The following is a 23,430-nucleotide window of genomic DNA, read 5'->3' as shown; positions in this document are numbered from 1 at the left end:
GGGTGGCTGTGGATGAAAGGATGAAATTGAGCGCCCCCTTTCTGCCCTGGAGAGCCACACCAAAATGGGGCAGTGTGAGTAGAAAACAGTTTATCGTCAGGACTGAATGGAGGTGGTGCCCAGGGGTCTCCAGAGAGCCACCACTTTAAGGCTTTTTGGAAGAGGGTACCTTCTGTCTGGTGCCAGGAGGGCTAGCCACCTCCGGGCCTTTCCACGGTGTGTGTGCCCTCAGGTGGCAGCAGAACCAGATCTAGCCAGAGCAGAGGCCGCCTCAGCAGCCCACGGGGTGATGCCACAGCGGCTGAAGTCCGGCAAGGCAGGGCTCACTCAGCCATGGAAACACATTTTTGTCTTCTTTATTAGAAGCATTGAAAGAAAGAAAAGGAAAAAAAAAAAAAAACTCAAAACACTGGAGGAACTTATTTTGTAAAGTCCACGCCATGATGAGGAGAAAGGAGTCAGATCATAAAGAAAGAAACCCCAAACGTGCAATGGATGCCTTCAGCTTTTACTCCGGGTCTTGCAAATAAACACGAAAGACTTGCAGAAATGGAACTTAACACACATGGGTTTGGCAGAGCATTTTTTTCCCTCTCACAAATTTATCCACCACCGATAAGTACAGCCCTTTTTTCCCCTTAACTAATGTGAAATATATTTTGCTAGGTTAAGTTTATTTTTGCAAAGTAGAGTGGTTTGCAAAATAAGCTTGCAGATGCTAAGGGAAGGGGTGAGAACCATGTGCACCGGGGGTGTGGAGAAACCTTTTATCTCGCGTCGCCAAATTCCTGATGGTAAGCTACTAGAACTAATGAATCATTTTGGAAAATATTAAATTTTTAAAGTTAACAGATCCAAACTTTTCAGAACTCCAGTTGAGCTACTCACTGGGTGGTAACAGGTAAGAAAAAGTCTGCAGTAACTTAGAGAGTCTATTCATTTAAGAGGAAAGGTGCAGTACCAAAATCCATGGACAGAACAAAAAAATCAAGCTTCCAATAAAAAAAAGACAAGACATTTACCTATTCCCACTTTCAGAGGGGATGTGAGCAAATAGCAAAAAGCACTTAAATCCAAGAGAACACAGTGTGGAGCCCCTTCCCACTTGCAGTTACCCTTCCAAGGGGACAACCCTGTGACAATATAAGGGCGCAAAATATTGCTCTGCGGCATATTCTGAAAATAATATAAAAATAATTTCTATGGTACAGTTTGAACCTGGCTTGTAAAATTGCAACGTAACATAGCATAAAATCTACACACAGAATACACTTAGAAACACCTTCCTTTAACAATACATTATTTTTTTAAAAATCATATACCCAGGTAGCGCATGTGCGGGAAATGTGAAGTAAATTACTGAAACAACCTCCACCGGGGTTCGGAAGTATCTAGGATCCTTCTGGAAACTTGCTGTCACTTAGAGACATCTGACCTTCCCGGAAAGGGAAGGTTGGCCAGATCAGACTTGGCGGCCACTCACAGGCAGGGTCTGCCATGCACTCCGAGTCCAGGACGTGTGCTCAGGTGGGGCTCTCAGCCTTTCTGGAATTGGGACTGGCTTTCTTCCTTTTCTCCAGTGCCTACAATCCACTTAACCTTTCCTTGATCCACAAGGGGCCCCCAAGTCACAGAAGGATATTAGAGGACTTCTTGGCCCACATGCAAACAACACAGCATTCTAATAGTTACTCTTCAGCCTAACAAACTAATTTGGTTTGAGAGAACTCTGGCCAAGGACCAGGTCTAAAGAGTTTTTTTGAACAACAGGGAACATTCCTGGCACACTGGGCTAGTAAGTTTAGTATAACAGTAGTTTCTCTCAGTGTTTCAATACTGTTTAGAGGAAGGGATCCAGATCTCTCACAAAAGGAAACAGCTATTTGTAAACGATGTGCTCAAGTACCCACAGGGGCCCTGGCATGCTGAGTCACCTCGTGACCACATGAAGTTGGGGGCCTTCCACATGGCTGGAGAAGCCACCATGGTGGCCAATAGCTGGCTCTCAGGCTTTTATTCATGGCACATCTATCCGGTGGGGTGGGACGGAGAGGACTTTGAAATTCAACGAGATAGAACATGTCACCATTTTTTAAAAATAGTATCTACAGATTATACTGCCTGGTTTCGAAGGTTTTCCTCTGGTATTACAATGGGCCGTATTTATTCTCAGTTTGCCCCCCAATGCCCTACCTTCTTTTTTATTTTTTTTTAAACCTGGCATGAGAAAGATAAAATATTTGCATAGCCAGTTTTGGAAATTTCTGGTTGGCTGTTTTAACATTAAAAAATTAAAAAACAAACATAAAATTACTTTATGCCTTCTTGACTTCTTGTGCACATGAGTTTGGTTTCAGAATGAACAATTACGCATTTTCAAGGTTGGCTGTCTCAACCTTTTAAGAGTGAGGGGCGGGGCAAGAGCCGTAGTGGGTGTCTACATGTGATGCAATACTTCCTGTGACCTCACAGCTTTGGATGGCAAAGCAGTTGCTCAGCATGACACAAAGATTCAGTCCAAAAAGCTGCCACAAACCCTCTCGATGAGAGATTTTTAAAAAACTTTTTTTTTTTTTGAGTAACAAAAGAAACCCCAGTAATATGAGGGACATGGATGTTACTAATTACCACACATTGAAAGTATTGTTTGGCATGAAAAGTAAAACTTCCAAAAAATTTCTTAAAGATTCTATTTAATAAATAATTTTAAGTAAGGAACCACTTATGCAAAACTTGAATAAATTACTGAAAACTCCACATGCTGTGGAATAATTAAAAACAAAAAGGAATTATCACAGGAGATACTCAAATTACTATAATTCTTCAAACAAGTAAAAAAAATTCCCTCTTTTTTTTTGATTAATTTTTATTTTTTTGCTGCTCTTTATGTCAGAGGGAAAAGCATCCTTTCTGGAGAAGGAGAAGCTGGCTCCATTGAAGAGATGGTCTACCTCCTGCATTTTCTGAGGATACACGCACAGCAAAGCTGGGCGCTATCTCCTCTCTTAGGATTATTAGAAGCTATTCTAAGGCTCTCGCAGGTTTTATTCTTTTGCTAGTGAAGATTTTACCCATCTCATCCGTATTTCTTGGAAACAAGATCTCTCCTTAGTGAGGCAGATTTAACTCCTCAGTGTCCTTGGCCAAGAACGGTAATCTCCAGAGGTAATCTTGGAAGGAAGAGGCTGCATATTGCTGCTCAAAACAGGGTAGCTAAGGACACATTTTTTTTTCCTCAAGAAACGTAGGAGGCACCAAAAAAGGGACCGCTCAGGGATGGGGCTGCCCCCTCAATGTGTTATGGAGCCACAGGCAGGGTTACCCTGCCCTGCAGAGGGGACCCCAACGGGAGTGGAGCCCCTTTACCTGGCTGAACCCAGACAGATGCAGGTGGAGGTGGGGATGGGCTTCCTTCCCGGCTTCCTTCAGCCTCTTCCCTTTGTAAAGAGGCACAGGCCGGGTTTCACAGCAGCCTAGTGTGGGGGCTTACACAGTGACCAAAGGGTCAATTCCTCGCCTTTCTCCTGGGGCACCGATGGTCACTTCCTAGGGGCCCTCCGCTGATAGTTCATTGTGGAAGTGTCTTCAAAGGAAAAATGTGAGCAGGCTGTCATCTTTGCTCATACACGGGCAAATTCCAAATAATGAGTTCGGAACCTTGCTTTTTGGACCCAAGGTGTCTTTGGAAAGCTCCTGTCACCTGAGCTGCCCGCACCGGGAGCGATCACTACACCTCACCGTGCCCTGCGAGGTAGGTTGTCCGGTGCCCATCCTAGGACGCCTGCGGCTTTGATGGCAGTGTGAATGTTGCTCGAGCGGGGGAGGGGGGCGTGGGAGGAGGTTTTGCTTATGAGATGGAGCTGTGTATTCCTAAAGGGCCAAGCGACCACCAGAGCGCATCAGCGGGCGGCACAGTGCCTCCTGTCCTCCCGGGACTCGGGAGGGGAAGCAGGTGCAAGCCCGCAGCACAGCCGCCGCCATCTCGGACTGCGGGTTTGCTTCTAAACCCTGGGGGGGTACCGACCGCACACGTGTGACCACTACGTGGAAGAGGTCAGTCGCTGGGTTGGGGGAGGGCGGGAAAAAAAGGCAAAAAAAAAAAAATGTAAAACACTCCCTTCTAAAAACAAAGGGCTGCAAATTTCTTTATTTCTCTTATTGAAGAACAAAAATACTCTTGCAATGGCTATTGAGTTTCCACAGGTACGAGGCAGATGCTAGCTAGCACACCCACTTCCAACAGTATGACTTGTTTCCTATCCGTCTACTACCTGAGTGGCGTCAGTGTAGGTTCAGGCACCATTAGGAACGTTTGACCAAACACGTACACAGCACTGACAGAGGAGTCGCCGGCCTTCCGGTTGACCAGGGCATGTAAAAAAGACACCGACAGAATGGAAAAGAAATCCTTTATGGTAAAAGCTGGCGCGCGCGCCGCCCTCAGGGCCGGGCCCCGCGCGCCTCGCGCCGCCGCCGCAGCTCCTCGCGGTAGCAGTACGAGCAGTAGTGCTCGGTCTCGGCGCGCCCGTAGAACGCGCAGTTCTCGCGCTGGCAGCGCCGCTGCGCTAGCCCCGGGCCGCCGCGGCCGCACTCACCGTTCGAGCGGGCGGCCGGCGCGTCGGCGTCGGCGAACTCCAGGCCGTCGCGCGCGGCGCCGAAGCCGTTGGTGTAGGTCTGCGACTTGTGCTCGGCGGTGCCGGCCGCCCCCGCCCCGCCGGGTAGGGCGCCGGGTACGGCGCGCGCCAGCGACTCGACCGTGTTGACGGTGCGCAGGGCGGCGGCGCGCGCCGGGCTGTAGCTCTGCGACGACAGCGAGCGGTTCTGCTGCGGATACGTGGCGCACGGCCGCAGCGCGCCCACGGCCGGCGCGCACGCGTCGTCCCGCGCGCCCGCAGCCTGCACGTGGATGACGCTCTGGCGCGCTGGTGCCGGTGGGCTGCGGCCGGGGAGCGGTCCGCTGGCGCCCGCGCGCCGCGCGCTCCCACCGCCGCCCCCGCCGGGCCCCGGGGAGGCCGCACCGCCCGCCACCGCCGCCCGCGCCGCCCGCGTGCCCGCCGCCGGCCCGGGGCTCGGGCGCTCCTTGAGCTTGAGCACCAGCTGCGTGGGCGGCCCGGCCGGCGGGCCCGGCGAGGCGCGCTCGGGGCCCGGCGCACCCTCGGTCTCTGGCCTGCGAGGCGGCCGCTTGGCCGTGGAGGCGGCGGCGGCGGCGTCGCGGCGCCGCTGCTCCTGCTCGGCGCTGAAGCGCTCCTGCGCGCTGGTCAGGTAGTAGCCTATCATCTCCTCGTGGAACTGGTGCCGGTGGCTGGTGAGCAGCAGACCGGCGAAGATGAACTTGCGCTCGCCCTGCATGGCGGCGCGCAGGATGTTGAGGCTCAGCTTCACGTCCGTGCTGTACTTCCAGGCGTCGCCCCGCGGCCCGCCGCCCTTTTCGGCCGGCGACGCCCCGGCCGCCTTGTCCGTGGGCGACGGCGTGGTCTTCTCCGACGGCGACGTGCTCGCCGACGCGCCGGACTCCTCCTTGCTGCCCTTGCGCGACTTGGTCTTCTTATCCTTGCCGCGCTCGGGTGCGTCGCCGTTCTTGCCATTGGCGGAGTTAGCGCGGCCCATCTTGCCGTGCACCAGGCCGCCCAGGCCGCCCATGTTTTTCTTTAGCTTGATGCCCAGCGTCTTGCTGAAGCTGCCCAGCTTGTTGGCCACGGAGTCCGCGCGGGTCTTGTCCTTCTCCTTGCGCTGCTTCTCCTTCTCCTTGTCCTTGCCGTTCTTGCCATTATTGCTGTTGGAATTGCTGCACACGGAGTCCCGGTCCGAGTCCAGGGAGTCGGCCAGGGACTGCACGTCCTCCCCCACGGAGGCTGTTGGGGATTCCGGCTGTGCCAGAGGGGCCTGCAGGGGGAGAGGGAGGTCAGGGAAGGAAGGAGGTTAGAGATGAGCCGTCCCCACGTGGGACCAACAAAGGTCCAGGATGCCTTTTTGGTGAGCTCAGGTTGCTGGAGGCCTGGAACCCCGAGGCGGGTAGTTTGGGCAAGATGCGGATACCCACCTGGCTCTGAGATTTTTAGAATTACAGAATTCTGAGAATTTTAGAATTACCATGCCCGGACTCTGCCCTTATAGCTCTGGCTAGGCTGTTCTATGACCAGACACAGGTCCAGGCCGGCCTCTGTAGAGCGAGAGGCCTTCTGGTAAGGATCACACTTCATCTGCATCTGTAGGTGACTCTCCTACAAAGGTGTCTCACCTGTTCATTCCAGCAGGGGATAGACCTCTTGCCCTCACGTTGGAACAAATATGCCCTTAGTTCCAGGGATGACCATTTTACTCTAGGGGTTCCTTTCTCAGACTGGCAATGTGCGGTGTTAAACTGAGGATTCTGAAACAGGACCTGGGCTTAGCAGGAAAGATGTTACCATTCCCAGAAAAGGTCTCCTAGGTGTGGGGAGGGAGCATCTCTGTTAACACCTTGGACAAGGCACACTGTCAGCCAGTAAGGAGGGCAAGGCCAGTGTGGACACCTGATCAGGACCATGGGGTAGGTGGAGAGCCTGAGAAAGGAGATGAGTGGAACCTACTGCTGCCTTGTGGAGGTTCCTTCTTGGGGGAGGAGAATTCCGACAACATCACTGGGTGAATGCCAGGGACCTCATCCCAGAAGCAAAGTGGCGGGAACTGGTGCTCACCCCTAAATGGGCTTTTCCTGGCCTCTAGGGGAAGAGCCTGGGAGAAGGCCCCATTGTTCTGTCATTTTATTTTTGTCCCCTCCCTCCCCAAGCAGGTCCAGGAGAGGGGTCCAAGAGACCTCCTGCAGCCAAGTCCCCAGAAGCAAGCAGGAGCCAGCCCTCACCATCTCCCAGGCTGAAGTTCCTTCTTTCTTCTTCCCACCCTGTCCTGGGTCTGGAAGGAGGCAGGGGTCTCAAAATGGTTTGTCAGTGACACAGAAGGGCAGAAGCTCAGGGGTTTGGACCAGGAAAGGGGGTTGTGCTGGTGCTGGCAGTACCAATTGATGGGAGCCCTGTGAGTAAGGAGCCCTGGCTCATATGTCCTTGGGCTGGAAGCCCCGTGGCCAGGCCCTTAATCTGACACCATGGCTTGGCGGGGGGCCCTGCTCATTGCAGTGCAGAGCTGTGTCCCAGCCCAAGAGCCTCCTGATTCTAGATCTAGAGCCTCTGCCTTCACACCGTACGTGTGTATTAGGAAAGAACACCCCCAGCACACTGGCATCATCCAGGCAGTTGACAGGTCACTGTGGAGGTTAAGAGGCAGGACTCTGGAATCAGGCTGCCACCTTGTGTACTCAGTAAAATGGGCTATCAGTACCTGCCTCCAGGAGCCCTATGAAAATTAAATACAGGTAAAGGCTGATGTATGAAAACATCCAAACGTTGCCTCGCATAGTCACTACTGACTGTGCCAGGCACCATCCTACTGCCTTCCTGGGGTCACTCCTTTAATACTGCTTATGAGCCCCAGGTCGTGGCCAAGTCTACTGATTTCTGAGGTGTTTTTTTTTTTTAAAACCCCTTTCACTGAGGGTTCACTACTGAGATAACAAAAACATCAATCAGACACTTAAAGTAAATACTTAGCATCCGGAAGCAGGGACAGAACAGACTCTCCCTGGAGGAGGGGCCGTGTGGGGGCGGGCAGCTCCTCTCCCCACTGCCCTCCCAGAGGACCAAGAAGGAGAAGGAGGGGGCGCTGAGAAATCGCGCTCCCGGTTCCCTGACTTTTCCAAGGACCCACACACAGTTTATAATTAATTCTGCTCCGCTGCAGCACATCGTGTTCCGATCTCAGCAGAGATAGTTTTGTGTTGTGACTTGCCTACGGTTTGTTTTCTGAGTGGGTGTGTTTATTCCTCTCCTTCTGGAGAAAATAAAGGGACCAAAAAAAAAAAAAAACCCACCAAAAAAAAAACACCCACCAAACCCCAATAAACTCCCCAACAACCATCCCCTAGCCGGAGCGCGCGCCTACATACAGCACGCAAACACGCGTGCACACACGCACCAGCTAAACCCGAGCCACTTCACGCCCGAGCTAGGGTGGGCGGCCAGGCGGGCGCTGGGCAGCCCAGAATCCGGCCAGGTTTGGAGGCTGCGCCCCCGCCCGCGCCGACGGCGAGTGAGCGGCCAGGACCCAACCAGCTGGTCGGGGCCGGGCGCACGCCAGGCTCACCCGGGTCTCGGAGGGGATCCGGATCCACGTCACATTCATGTAGCTGTGCAGAAGGTTCAGCTTGGCTTCTAGCGACAGGATCAGGCTGGTGAAAGAAAAACACCGGGTGAAACGCGCCCCAGCGGGCCGGCGCTCGCCCGCACGCACCCCGCCCGCAGGCACGCCAGCTGTCCCAGGAGGAGCAAGGGCGGCCCAGCCCACGCCGAGAAACCAGGCGACAGCAGCCCTTTAGGGCGTTGGGGGAGGGGCGCGGGGGAGGGGCTCACTGGGCCAGCCGGGCGTTATCGTTGTCGTCTTTCCCCCACTCCCAGTCCTTCCCGGGGTCCACTGCAAAGTGCAGAGGCAGCAGCTTGTGCTCCGAATCCGTCAGGGGGATCACGGCTGGAACAGAAGAGAGAGACGCGGTGCCAGGTGGCCCACGGGCGGGCCGAGAGGCTCTAGGCCCCAGCAACCCCCAGGGAGGCCAGGAAAGGGAGTTCCAAGGCCAGGTGTCTCCTTAATTAAGGGAACCGAACAGAGACGAACACAGACCATCTGTGCCAGCAGGAGCGTTAAGACCACAGGTGTCAAAACCACTACCGATAGTTTAAAATACTTCATATTAATTGTGGACGTTGAAGAGCAGTTGGAGACATCACCTGGATTCTAAAGATCTGGGTCTGTCAGCAGGCAGGTACCGCGGTTGGGCCGCAGACAAAAAAAAGCTATAGCTGTTTCTGTTATTTCTGAGGAAGGACCCAAGCCGCTTGGTCACCTCGCAGTGTACAAATCAGACAAGTAAGGCCGTCTGCTCATCTGCTCATTTGTGAACTCTTTCAATCCTTCTGTATCAGTTCGGGGAGCGGGATGCGTGGGAGCTCCCCCAGGGAGCTCACAGGTAACACCCCCTCATAATCTCAGGTGGTGATAAGTACCCTGAAAAGTGAGCAGCGGACTCGGTAGCGATGGCAAGCCTTTCTCGGGCGGGTCGGGGAGGCTTCTGAGGAAGTAACGTGTAGGCGGAAACTGCGGCGGAAGAGACTGGCCCTCACCCAGCCATCCATTCATCACAAACGCTCCTGAGGGGAACGCCCACCTGGGGGAAGTCTTGGCCCATCCCAGAAAGGCTGGGGCGGAGTGGGGCGTTCATAGGGTTGCCTGGATCTGCTGGGAGCTTCTGAGCCGCTGTGGGACCCAGCGCCCAGTGAGAACAAGAGAACAGCTTGAACAGCTTGCCGCTCCCCAGGGTTTACCCTACCTCCGCCTCCTCACTCTCTGCCCCTCCCCTCCCCTCCCCTCTTCCCCGCCTTGGTGGCCATGAGCCTGGTGTCCTTTCCCATGATTCATGGCAAGGGTGTCACAGCAAGAACAAAAAGGCAAATGAGTAAATAAAATATATGACTGAATACCAGTAATAGTTGACTTTCTAATAAAAAATTGCAAACACTGACTCACTGCTGCTCTCCAGTGTCGCTAAAGAGAAAATATGAGCACAAATAATCCTCCACTCCCATATAAAGGAAACACTGCTTTGCTGGGGGAGGGGGGTTCTGTTTAAAGTGGCTGGGGACTGGCAGTACTGTGATCTGGTTTGGTTGGTCAAGGGCGGCTTGGTCTGCCCCAGGCACAGGCCACTGGGTTCTGCCTTGACATGGCCATGACACACAGGCTGCCCCTCCCAGGGCTGAGCTACAGGGTAGTCACACTCAGGGAGGGCCCCATGGCTGGTTCAGGAACTGCCTCCCTTGGGCCATGCCCAGAAGCCCGTCCCACAGTTCCACGACTCAACACAAAGGCAGAGAGAGAGTTGGCCTGGCTTCCCAGCCACTGGGAAGGGGCGGGGATGGCAGTAGACCCCTCTGTAGACCCTTGCTAGGGCAGCATAGCTCCCTGGAGGGCTTGATAAAGGCACTGATCAGGCCCCCATGCAGATGGCCAAGCCAGAGTGTCCAGGAAAAGAAGCCAAGGACTATGTTTTAATTAAGCATCCTCTGTGGTATTTAAAATCATGCAAATTTGGAAAATATTGTCCTATAGCAATAATCTGTTTGAAATAGTTACTGTGGGTACAACTTGGGCAATTTGGGTCTAGCTGTCCACTCCCTTCCCAGGGGAGTGGTGCTGTTGGGAGGGGCTGCCCAGCCATGGCTACATTTCCCCGCCCCTGGCACTTAGGAGGGAACAGGCACCTAGTTGCACCCATGGCATGAAAGCAGAAGCACTGTGGGAAGTGCTGGGCAGTGTGGTTAGGTGTGGGCGGCCTCCCCACACCCCTCCCCATCCTCCTGCCTGCTGAAAATGGTGGTGCTGTAAGATGGCAGGGGTAAGCTTCTGACTCCCCCACTTGGGGAAGATCTGCTTGCCAATCAGGAACACCTGTTTTAGACTTTATGTGCATGAGAACCAAACTTCCCTCACTATGATTTTGGTTCATTTGTTTCAGATAAACCAATTAAAGTAGTACAGATTCACATGCCTCTCAGACTCAACTCCCTACCACAGGGCTCCTGGGAATTTTTATCCTCAATGGTTGGAACGGAACTGACTCCCTGGGCTGCCCCCTGCTGAGCAGAAGGTTTGACTCACCTGAAATTGCTAGAGCCTGACCACCTAGCAGAGTCTTGGCAGCCTCTAAGCATGAATGTTAGTGGGATGAGGGCCAGGTACTCAGAGAAGTTCTAGGGACATGCCTGCTTGCAACAAAAGGCATCTTCTCTGCAGAGGGTACAGCTGTGGCATGTGGGTGAGGGCAGGGCCAGAGGGACCGAGAGCCCAACCGGTAGCTGCACAGGCCAGGAAGGCCTTGGGAACAGGCCCTCCCTGCAAGCATTAGCTGCTTTGGATGCCTCTGCCTCCCACTTTACACATTCACTTTTCCCAATTGGAAACCTGGCCTCATCCTGTGAGATAGGCAGTGATGTGATGGCTTGCCCTCTGGTGGCAATGTCTGGAACAGCAAATGCTTTTCAAAATAAGCCAGCGAATTCTTTTTTTCCTTGAAAAGGATCTTCTATCTTCTCACCTGAAAACATACAGACACCATCTCAAACCAGCCTGGCCATATTTTCAGTACTTATTTTCCAAAAATGAACGGACACTTCTGGTTTCTGTTTCCAGGAGAGCATGGTGCTACTACCATTACAACAATAAGAAGCTAGACAAACTGCAGATACACAATTTTCCTTTAACCCATTAGAGAGCAGGAGTCACAGGGCAACCAGCTAATTCCAAATCTAAGGACAAATGGGGGCATACAGGCAAAAATGGACATGACTTTCACGGCGGCAGATTCAGCTGGACTGCAGTAAAAAGAATTCAGCTGAAATTGTTAATAAATCGGTAAAGGAAGAATGTAGCCCAGTGAAAGAATATTTAGAACCCTGGGGGCTACAGATAAAAGGGAAATTCATTGTACCTGTAGACCTCTTTCCATGGGACCCAACCTGGTGCTCACAAAAGAGTGGCAAGAATTCTGAGAAAGTGTCTTTCACAGATCTTTCTCCCCATCTATACTAAAGAACAAAAGCTTAAGTTAGGAGGGCAGGGCAAGAGACACTGTTGGCCTTAGGGCACTGGGGTCTTTCCTCAGTAAAGCTTGGGGTGGGAGGAGGAAATAAGGAAAAAAAAAAACCCTCTTCTTCCCTGGGGGAGGGGCAGGAACATGTGCTGAGCCCAAAATAAAGCTGGGAGAGGTCACTCCCTTTCCAAGATCCAGGGACACAATACCTACCTAAGCCAGAAGCTTAGTTAGACTAACAAGCATCACCCTCTGGCTCCCACTTCCACACCCAGGCTAACAAGCTGCAAGTAACAGCAGTTTAGTGCTAGAAGAGGGACAAGAGTTTAAAGAAAGGGTGCAGCAGACAGTGAGAAAAACCTTCCGGCAAAACACAAGATATCACTAGTGAAATTTGAAAGCTGAGTGCACTGAGGATAACCAAAGCAGCAATGAAACCAAAACCTACCTCAAGTCCTGACTAGACTGATATAAACCCCATTCTGAAGACCTAGCAAAAGGTAAGGCACCCTTAGTTCCAGGAATCAAAATGATGTACCTCAGTCTTTACTGTCCTACTCAAGATGTCTGGCTTTCAACAGAAAACTGCTGGCATAAGAAAAGACAAGAAACAAAACAAAGCAAAACAAAACCCAACATGTTGACAGGAGACAAAGCATTTGACAGAACAAAACTCAGATATAACACAGGTATTGAAACTCTCAGACATAGAATTTAGAACAATTGATAAATAAGTTGAATACTCTAATAGAAAAGGGGGATACCATGCAAGACTTGATGATTAATTTCTCTCCAGCAGAGAGAAGAAATTTACAAGAAAGGATCAAATGGAAATGCTAGAAATGAAAAAAAAAATCAGTAAGAGAGATGAAGAATGACTTCAAGGGGGCTGATCAGTACACTTTACACAACTGAGAAAAGCATCTGTGAGCATCAAGATGGGTCAACAGAAATTACCCAAGTTGAAACAGAAAAGATGAATTGGGTGGGGGGGATGCACAATAGAACACCCAAGAGCTGTGGGGCAATAGTAGACAGCCTAAGATCTGTGTGAGTATAATACCAGAAGGAAGAGAGAGCACAAGACAAGGGATATTTAAAGAAATAATGGCTGACAAACATTTCCACTGTGAATGACAAACACCACCACAGATCCAAAAAGCTAAGAAAAAACCAAGCAGGAAAACAATACCACCACCACCACCAAAAATATCCCCATACTTAGCATATTTAAACTGCTGAAAACCAAAGACAAAATCGTAAAGGCAGCAAGAGGAAAAAGACACGTTACATACAGAGAAACATAGATAAGAAACAGAGCAGACTTTTCATGATAAATCAAGTAAGTGAGAAGACAATAGAGTGACATCTTTAAAATGCTGAAACAAAAAACTGCTAATCCATAATTCTATACCCAGAAAAATATCTCTGAAACATGAAGGAGACATACTTTCTCAAACAAAAATGAAAAAAAAAAAAATTAATTGCCTACAGAACTGTACTAGAAAAAAATGTATATATATTGCAGTAGGAAATATTAAAGGAAATTGGAAATTGTTTAAGGGGAAGGAATATATTACCAATAGAAACTTGGATTTTACATAACAACATGAAAAGTAGTAGAAATGGAATAAGTGAATTTGAAAATAAAATTAATTTTTCTTCCTTTTAGTTGTTCTAAGAGACTAAGGTAAAGAAAGCAACAGTGTATTATTAAAAGTAAAAGACTTCAGGGGCGCCTGGGTGGCTCAGTGGTTAAACATCTGCCTTCGGCTCAGGTCATGATCCCAGGGTCCTGGGATCAAGCCCTGCATTGGGCTCCCTGCTCAGCAGGAACCCTGCTTCTCCCTCTCCCACTCCCCCTGCTTGTGTTCCCTCTCTTGCTATATCTCTCTCTGTCAAATAAATAAAATCTTAAAAAAAGAAAAGTAAAACACTTCACTGATAGTAATGGCACAAAGGATGGGAGGGAGGGATTGGGAATAAACTGTCGTAAGATCCTTACACAACCCATGAAGTAGAATACTACCTGAAAATAGAATCCAATTAATTAAAGATGTTTATTGCAAACTCTAGGGAAATCACTAATAATGAAAAATAGAGGCATAGTAAGTCAATAGTGGAGATAAAATGGAGCCACGAAGAAACTCATTTAATCCAAAACTCACTTATCCAACCATATGATTAATACCATTAAATGTAAATGGTCGAAAAATACCAATTAAAAAGCAAAATTGTCAGAATGGATAGAAAAAGCAATACTCAATTCTACTACTACAAGAAATTCATTTTAAATATAAAGACACAAAAACTAATGATGTACTATATATTGGCTAATTGAATTTAAATAAAAAACAAAAAAAAAAACCCACAAAAAAACAAAAAAAAAAAAAAAAGGAAAAAATAAAGACACAGATAGGTTAAAAGATATTCACTAAGTATCAAAAAGCTAGAGTGACTAACTTAATGTCAGACAAAGTAGACTCCAGAACCAGGACTGTTACCAAAGATACAGAAAAACATTATGTAATGATATAGGCACAGTTCTCCAGGAAAACATCACAGTCCTACATGTGTGCATGCTCTTAATGACAGAGTGTCACAGTACTAAAAGCAAATACTAACAAAAATGAAAGGAGAAACAGACAAATCCATTATGGTTGGAGACCTCATCATTTTTCTCTTAGTATTTGACAGAATAAGTAGATAGAATATCAGCAAGGATGCAGAAGACCTGAACATTATCAGAGAACTTGAATGAATTGACATTTATAGAATGCAACAGGAGCAGAACACATTATTTTCAAGGATACATGAAATATTCACCAAGGTATAACATATTCTTAGCCTACCTTAGCAAATTTAAAAGAATAGCCATAATAGAAAGTTTGTTCTCAGACCATTACTAAATAAAACTATAAACATATAACAGAAGATATTTGGAGACTCTCCAACTATTTGGAATTTAAACAACATGCTTCTAAACAATCCATAGGTCAAAGAGGAAGTCTCAAGAGAAATTAAAAAAATAGTTTGAACACAATGAAATGGAAATACAATATATCAAAATTTGTCTGATGTAACTGATCAGTGCTTAGGGGAAAATTTATGGCACTAAAATGCATATATTAGATAAGAAGAAAAGCTCCAAGTTTGTAATACAAATTTCTGCCTTAAGAAGGTAAAAAAAAAAAAAAGCAAATTAAATTCAAAGGCAGGGAGGAGGGAAATAAGAAAGATTAGAAACTAAATGAAACTAAAAAGAGAAATAGTAGACAAATCAGTGAAATCAAAAGCGGTTTCTTGGAAAAGATACATAAAAAAACAACAGATTATCCAAATTCGTATTTTAAGAAGTTAGGATAAATGGTGAACTAGGCTTTTAAATGATCTTAAGCTGCTAATACTTCTGCTAGTCAATACATGTTTATTATATCTTAAGAGCACATTTTGGAATATTGAACTTTTCATTGTTAGATGTTTGTAGATTTAAATGCAGTTGTAAGAAATAATGCAGAGATCCTGTCTACCCATCCTGCAGGTGTTCCCAATGCTAACATCTTGTGTAACTGGACTACAGTACCACAGCCAGGATATAGGCCTTGGTACACTCTATTGAGTGTATTCAGATTGTATAAATTTTCCATGCATTCATCTGTGTGCGTGTGTGTGTATTTGGTTCTACTCAATTTTATCACACGTGTAGATTTGTGTAATCCCCTCAGTCAAGATACAGAATGGCTACATCACTACAAGGGTCCCTTTTCTACCCTTTTATGAATACACCCACTTCCTTTCAGCACTTCATTCCTGTCCCTAATCCCTGTCCACCACTGTGATGGATTATTTTATATGTCAACTTGACTGGGCTAATGGACGCCCAGAAAGCTAGTAAAACATATTTAGGGTATTTCTAGAGGGGATTAGGATTTGAAATGGTAGGCTGAGAAAAGAAGATCACCCTCCCCAGTGTGAACAGGCATCATCCAATCCATTCAGGACTCGGATAGAACAAAAAGTAGAGGGAGGAATTTGCTGTCTTTTCTTGAGCTGGGAGGTCCCGCTTCTCCTGCCCTTAGACATTGGTGCTACTGGTTCTTGGGCCTTCACACTCATGGGAAATTATACCACTGGCCCCCACTTCTTGAGCCTTTGGACTCAGAGCTGAATTATACCACTGGCTTTCCTGGGTCTCCAGCTTGCAGATGGCAGGCAGATGGTGAGACTTCTTGGCCTCCAGAATTGTGTGAGCCAATTCCTAAAATAAATCTCCTCTTATATATATCTGTATATATCCTACTGGTTCTGTTTCTCTGGAGATCCATGACTAACAGAACCACTCATCTGTTCTCCATCTTTATAGTTTGGCCATTTCAAGGACGCTACATAACTGGAATCATACAGTATGTAATCTTTTGGGATTACTCTTTTTATTCACCATAATTCCTTTGAGATCTACCCACGTCATTGCATATGTCATACTCATTTCTCTGTACTGCTGAGTAGGATTCCATGGTATGGATGTACCATAATTTCTTTAACCATTCACCCAGGAAAGACATTTGGGTTGTTTCCGGTTTGGGGCTATTACAAATAAAGCTACTACAAACATCTGTATATACACTTTTGTGTGAACATAAATTTTCATTTCTTTGGGATACGATTTTTTTTCTTTTACGTCTGGGGTCATATGGTAAGTGATGTGTAGTCTCATAGGAAATAGCCAAACTGTTTTCTAGAGTTTTACATCCCTACAGTAATGTATAAGAGATCTGGTTGCTCACATCCTCTCCAGCGTTTGATATTATCACTTTTTAAAATTTTAGCCATTCTGATAGATGTGTAGTGACAGCTTACTGTGGTTCTAATGTTGAACATCTTTCAGTGTGCTTATTTGCCATCTGTATCTCCTTTTTGGTGACATGTCTGTTCGTGGCTTTTTCCCATTTTTTAATTTGGATTGTTATCTTTTACTGTTGAATTTTGATAGTTCATTGTATACTTTAGATACAAATCCTTTGTTGATATGTGGTTTTAAATATTTTCTCCACTCTATAGCTTGTCTTTCCATTTTCTTAATAGTTGTTGTTTTGTTCATTTGTATTTGTTTTTGTTTTTTGCAGAACAGAGGTCCAATTCATCAATTTTTCCTTTTTTTGGATCATGCTTTTGTGTCATGGCTAAAAGCTCTTTGCCTAGTCCTGGGTCCCCATATTTTCTTTGAAGTTTTATAGTTGTACATTTTACATTTATTCTGTGATTCGTTTTGAGTTAATTTTTGTATTAAGACTTAGGCTCAGGTTCATATTTTTGCCTATGGATGTCCAATTGCTTTATCACCATTTATGGAAAAGACTCTCCATCTTGGTTTTGTTCCTTTGTCAAATATCAACTGAGCATATTTGTATGGGACTATTTCTGGGTTTTATGTTCTATGCCATTGATCTCTGTGTCTAACCCTCAACCAAACCAGGCACTACATTAAGAGCTCTATACTCATTACTTACAATTCTTGCACCAGTTAAAGGATACTTGTTCCAATTTTCCAGAAGAGGAAATGAAGGCTCTGGTACATAAATAATTTGCCCAAGCCAAAGTTGAAGTTGTGATTTAAATGTAGGTCTGCCTTACTCCAAAATAAACAGTTTTTTTTTTCTATTATGTCACACTGCCTTTCTTTGAATTATCTCAAGTTAGTATATTGGGAACATATAATTTTATTCATTCTTTATTCATTCAACATTTATTAAATGCCACTCAGGTGTCTCGATGATAGAGACACAAAGGTGAATAAGAAATCACGTATGACTTCAAGATGTTCAGGATCTGGCTGATGAAGAGCAGGGACCCTTCAAAAAGCAATGATCTCCCTGCTCCCATCTCCCACCACAGCTGCAGCTCTGTTCTCTATCTGAGAACGGTCTCTGGTTAGCCTGATGTAGAGTCCCTAGGTGGGCAAGGACTTTGCATTCTTGTACCTCTGGGAAAAACCAGACCCACTTTATTAGGATTTGCTTCATGAAACCTTGATGTGCAAAGCAATGGCAGTCCTCTACCTCTGACTGCTACAAGGAAAGGGACTAGTTCCTGGTGGATGAGCCACCCACAGCCTCACACTCCAAACTGCCCACGGTTTCTGATGGGGCAAAGGTTTCTTTCCTACAGAACTTTTCCCCAGAAAAATGTCCCTGAAGAAACTCTTAGAGCGGACCTCAGGTTACCAGGAAGCTGTCCATTTCCTCTGGTCATATGTGGTACCACCAAGGACACTTTAATCCTGGGGAGCAGGCTGCCCCTAGTATTACCTGTTCAGGCCCATGATGGATGGTGCTGGGTCACTGTGAACGCACCATGCTGTGCCTGTCCCTTCTAGTCTAACATGGTGCTGCTATCTATCAGTGCTGCTATCATTATACAGTTCAGGTACCTGGCACACTAAGTACCCGTGAAGGCAAGTTGTGCTTTCTATGAAAATCAAATGGATTCTTGGAAGGCAAGTTGAACTAGGTATGAGGCACTGGCAGACCATGGGTGGGGCAGTGGGAACAGCCTGTCCCAGTGGGGAGGGTTTCTATCACCAATATTGTTCAGAATTGTAGGATATGGTGATGATACAAAGCAGACTGACTTTGTGTTGGTTTTATTATGGTTTTAAAATTCTCTCTAGACAATGCTCCTGCTTACTGTATATCCTGGGACTGGGTTCTCCCAATGACCCACCCCAGTACACCACTGTGTGAAAGAGACAGCCAAGGAAGACTGGAAATAATCACCATAAAAGCCCAGGAGAGTTTATACTTTGTATGGGCTTCGCTCCATTTGAAAGAAGTTAAAGGGGAACTGGTAGTAGGCATATTAGAGGTGTGACACCTGCAAAAACAAACAACACTAGGAAGACGGTAACAACAAAAAGGTGTCTAGTGCTTACTGTGCACATTCTACATGGAGTTGACTCATGTGATCCCAATGATCTGTGGAGCCACCTTGCAGAAGAGGAAATGGAAGCCCAGAGGCTAAGTGTCCTATCCTGTCATTCAGGTAGTTAGTTACCAAGCCAGGATTTTAATTCAGGCCACTGGATTTCAGAGTCCCTGTCCTTCATCCCTGAGTGTGCAACTGAGGATAAAGGTACATTTGTGCCTTCAGTTAAAATGGTTCAGGTATGTATGCAACATTTATAAATACACACACACACACACAAACTTACATATATATAAATATATAAATTTATATCTATATATTACATATGTAATATATAATAAATATATAAATTGACTTTTCTACCTACTGAATGCTTCTATCTAATATGCTTGTTCACAATTTTGTGAATAGCTTCAGCTGGGTCAGTGTATCTCTGAAGCCCATCTACCAAACCCAGTGTAAAAACCTGTGACCTGTAGCAGAAAGGAGCCCAGGACTTCAGTTCGCCCCTATTGAGTGGGTCAAGAGGGGGAGCAAGACTGGAGATGACCTTTGTCCCACGTTCACTAAACTTCAGGGTTTTGTGAAAGTCAAAGGAGATAGTGTATGGCGGGCGGTGTTTGGGAAAAGGAAAAATGAAAAGCAAAGTGTGATAAACCCCCCATCTAAGAGGTGTCTCGCTATGGTGGAGGGCTCTCGAAAATGTCTTGGGAGAGGCAGAGATTTTTGAGGGCCATGGGGGAGTGCAGCAGTCATTACTGGTTGCCTATCCTTTGTCTTCACTAGCAGACCCCACCTCCTGGGACTATCAGGATGGGTCAGGATGGCTCTAAGGCATTCACTGTTGACTCATTTTCCTCTTGTCTGTGACTTCTGAGACAAAGCCTGGAACAAAATCTGCTCAATGAGATGTAAGAGGAAGTCAGCTAGAAGAGTTCTGGTTAAAAGCAACACAAAGGAAGGCCAGGGTCTTTTCTGACCTCTCCATGTTTTATGTGACGATATAATGCTTGGAGCTACAACAGTCATATGACCAATGAGGGACAATTATGGGACAAAAGGCAACAAGCCAAGGAGAGTGGACAGACAAGGGCCCAGGTCTTTGATGAGTGTCAGGTCCCAAATCAACCAAGTGCTGGTCATCACATTTCTCATTCAATGAGACTCTAAACCTCCTTATTCTTTGTGTCATTGTGAGTGTTTTCTCTTACTTGCAGCCCAAACCCTCCTGAGATGGAATCTGGTTCCTATGATGTGGCAGACTGTGAAGGGAGGAGGGACATAGGGAGTGAGAATCCCACTGCTTGGGGACGCAAAGTCTTTGCCTCTGTGAAGCAGGTCTAAGATGCACAGGTGGACAGTCACCCATTGTTTCTGTGGACACAGAACCCTGCCAACCACGGCTGTATTGCTAGGAACATAAAACAAACACATTAAACAGTCATAAAATGATTGTATGTGCTGGCTATTGCATGTTGCTTTCTGGTCATGAGTCACACGATGAGCTCAGGCTAAAGGTAGCATGTTGGAAAGTAGAGGATGAGTGGGAGATATGGCCTGGCCTCTGCCTGGGGGGCCTGGGGTCTCTCCTGTACAATTCCTTTAGGGATAAAAGGGGCTGTATCAGATGGCACGTGACATCCTGCACTCAAGGCAGATGCCAGCCCCCTAAAGATGGAGCTGGGCATAGTACCAAGTTCACAGGTGGCAGACACACATTCTTCAGCTTAACTTTCATATGTGGATATGGTCTTTGGCTTGGTCAGTAATCTATGGAATAAGCTCACTGTAGATGAATGTATCCTCCCAAATTCATACATTGGAACCTGACTCCTAATGTGATGGTATTTTCAGATAGGGCCTTTGGGAGGTGATTAGGTCATGAGGGTGGAGCCCCCATGAGGGGGCTGGAATCAGTGCCCTTGTAAGAAGAGACACAAGAGAGCTTGCTAGAAAGCAAGCTGTCTGTCTCTCTGTCCGTCTGTCTCTCTGCCATGTGAGTACAAGAGAAGTCAACCATCTGCAAATCAGGAGAAGTTTCCTCACCTGACATGGGATCTGCTAGCACCTTGATCTTGCACTTTCAATCTCAGAACTATGAGGGATAAATTTCTTTTAAGCACTTGGTCTATGGTACTTTCTTACAGCAGCCTGAATGGACTCAGACAAAACTGGAAAAAATGCAGACTGGAATTCAGGGAATTGTACTGCCAAAGAAATGCTCAGGCTAAGGAAGCTCAATCCCTGGGCTCCTGAACACCCAGGGTGGGTGGTGACAGGCTCAGCCCCCAGTGAGTGTTCTTGGTGCATGCACCAGACGTGGCGCTCAGGGTCTTCTCAGAGAGCAGAACCAGGCTGTCATGCTGGCCGACCAAAAAGCTTGCTCCCCATGGCCAGGAGGACAGGTTGGGCAGGTGCCCCATGCTTTGCTTCTCTCCCCTCTTCTGAGGGGGGTTTGGTGGGGAGCAGTGTTCCAGCAACACATGCCCAAGGACCACACATAGTACCTGTACGTCCACAAAGAGACCAGGGCAGCCTGATGGAGAGGCCTGCACATGATGTGCTGACGGGGCTGCGGCTGATTCAGAAGTCGAGGGAAATGGTGGCTGGTGTGCTCCTGGGGGAGTGCTCTTCATGTGCCATGGAAGGCATGGCAGGGGAGCCAGGTGTCTGGCCTGCTGTGGAGCTCAGGAGAGGACAGGGTAGGGCTCATCAGGGGGAGCTGGCATCAAGGCACATCCCTGCTTTTGTGTCTCTCTAGGCCCTCAGGATTACTAGTCAAAGACCCTTCGCCAGTTCTTCCCACACAGTTGACTGTAGCTAGTATCCCTTTGGAGCTGAGCTGCAGGCTCCAGAGCGGCTGGTCCTTGGGGTGGCACATGAACCAACAGGCAGACAGTTTAGTGGATAAATGCACTCCAGTGCATTTAATCAGCAAGACTCTGCTCTGACCCCACGTGCTCCTGTAAGCCAAGAACAGAGTTCCATAGCCTTGAAATCCTTCCTGCACATCCTGGCTACCCGGTGGCTCTTTGCAGGGTTTGTGGGTCAAGAACCAATGTTAAAAACAACAGCCTTTGTCTAGTCCCCAGACTCTGGGGTGCAGGGGTCTAAGCTAAAATTCTAGATGCTCCCCACACCAGTTCTTCCTCCTCTTTCTCTGTAACAAGGGGCCTTTGCAGATAGGGGCTTCCTCCTCAGGGGCTCAGCTCTGGGCTCTAGGAAGAGCAGCAAAGGAACTTGGCATGCAGTCCATTGGGGCTGGCTGCAGACCACAGAGGGGAAGCAAAGCTGTGCTCTTCCGTCTTACCCTGAGCTTATTTTTCAGCGGTAATCCAGAAATTTAGGAAGGGGTTAAAGAGAAGGCAGGCTAATTGCAAAGGCAATGAAGGTGATTTGCATTTCTTAGGCACCTTCTGGTTTCCAAAGCCTTCTTGCTACTATAAATTTATTTGATTCTTATAATGTCCTATAACAGGTGGGTTGCTCCATATTTTCTCCATTATTGTATTGAGGCAGGTACACAGATGGGCCAATTTGTTTGGAATATGATTAAGTGACTTTGAGTCAAAATCACTTTATTTTAGATTACTATATTTACAAAATTATATTATAAAACTCATTGAAATGGGATACTTCATATTCATAACATATGAAGAGAGATTTTTACTTAACAAGAGATGGTGCTGTTTATCCTGTAAGAGAAAGCATGGTTTGTTGTCAGAGAGATTGGAAAGGAGATGTTAGACTAGATTTGGTTTGGGCAATAATGAAATATAGATTGACATTGAATTTAACTATGGGTTGTGCATCAAATACAGATTAAAAACTGCTTTCATGACCTGTTATGTGGGGTTATTCTGTTTGGCTCCACAAAAACCCCAAAAGACTCATTTTTATAAATATGGTATATTGCTTCTAAGTGGCAAGAGAGAAAGTTTCAAGCTGCTCTTTGCAAACAGTTTTTCCCTGCAAATACCACATTTTGGGGTGTACCGAGTCTCTGTTTCCAGTAAATGAACAGCAAACTCTGGTGTGATCATCTGTAAACACTGGTCTTAGCTGTCTGGAGCTGACTGATGGCTGCATTAACATTGCTGCCCATGTCCTTATCCACATTGGCATCCCCCTCCATCTGTGACCAGTGGGATTTTTAGGGACTGCAGTACACTGCTTTCTAGGTAGTCTGAGTGGGAGGCCTGAAGGGACAAGGGCAGAGCTCCTTGAATTCTCTGTGGCCCCTGGATAGGCTCCAGAGGCTCTCAGGTTGTTTGCACTTAGGAGGAAAAAACTATTCAAATAATTACCTTATATATTGTTTTTTTTAAAAAAAAGATAGCCCCAAGTTACCAGGTTTATCCCAAACAAGCTTTGATTTGGGGTACCACTTCCTGTACCCCCTCTCTGGGAGATGCATGCTCCCTGATGGCCACCCTCTTTGGCCAACTCTCCTTTTTGGAAGCCACACCATCCAACCTGTCCTAGCAACACTTCACCACCTACAACTGCTCCCTGGGGTGCAGGTATGGTCCGCCCTTTCCTCAGTTTCCTCTGCTGTCAGGTGTGGATAGAAAATGTAGGAGGGGGTTAATTGTTGTCCTTGGAAAGGACCTAGAATGGCACCTGCACACAGGAAGTACATGCGAGTCCTGGTGTGACTATGGGGTGCAGACCCAGCCCAGATCAGAATTTTACAGTCATTTGAAAATGTGGTGGGAAGGAAGCCCACAGGTGTCATGCCTGTGGGCACCAGAGGATCCTCCCTGAAAGCTGAAAGACCAGAGCCCAGCGTGTCATGGGGCAAAGGACTAACATCCTCTCCTGGAGAAAGCATGGAA

The 23,430-nt window shown here is 47.3% G+C and overlaps 1 protein-coding gene across 1 annotated transcript in view; it reads right to left on the bottom strand.

Moving 5' to 3' along the window:
- Positions 1 to 489: 489 nt before the first annotated feature.
- The window catches only part of OTUD7A (OTU deubiquitinase 7A), a 373,519-nt gene continuing 350,578 nt past the window's right edge, over positions 490 to 23,430 (bottom strand). Inside the window, exons 12-14 of the mRNA XM_048221216.2 lie at positions 8,442 to 8,556; positions 8,176 to 8,260; positions 490 to 5,883 (exon numbers count right to left, since the gene is read on the bottom strand). Of these exons, the coding sequence (XP_048077173.1) occupies positions 4,441 to 5,883; positions 8,176 to 8,260; positions 8,442 to 8,556 (1,643 nt within the window). The 3' untranslated portion in view covers positions 490 to 4,440. The remainder of the gene's footprint in view (positions 5,884 to 8,175; positions 8,261 to 8,441; positions 8,557 to 23,430) is intronic.

This window comes from Ursus arctos, unplaced genomic scaffold (genome assembly GCF_023065955.2).
Source record: "Ursus arctos isolate Adak ecotype North America unplaced genomic scaffold, UrsArc2.0 scaffold_28, whole genome shotgun sequence".
Taxonomy (NCBI): domain Eukaryota; kingdom Metazoa; phylum Chordata; class Mammalia; order Carnivora; family Ursidae; genus Ursus; species Ursus arctos.
The sequence above is the reverse complement of the archived record's forward strand: the minus strand, read 5'-3'. Positions and strand labels throughout refer to the sequence as shown.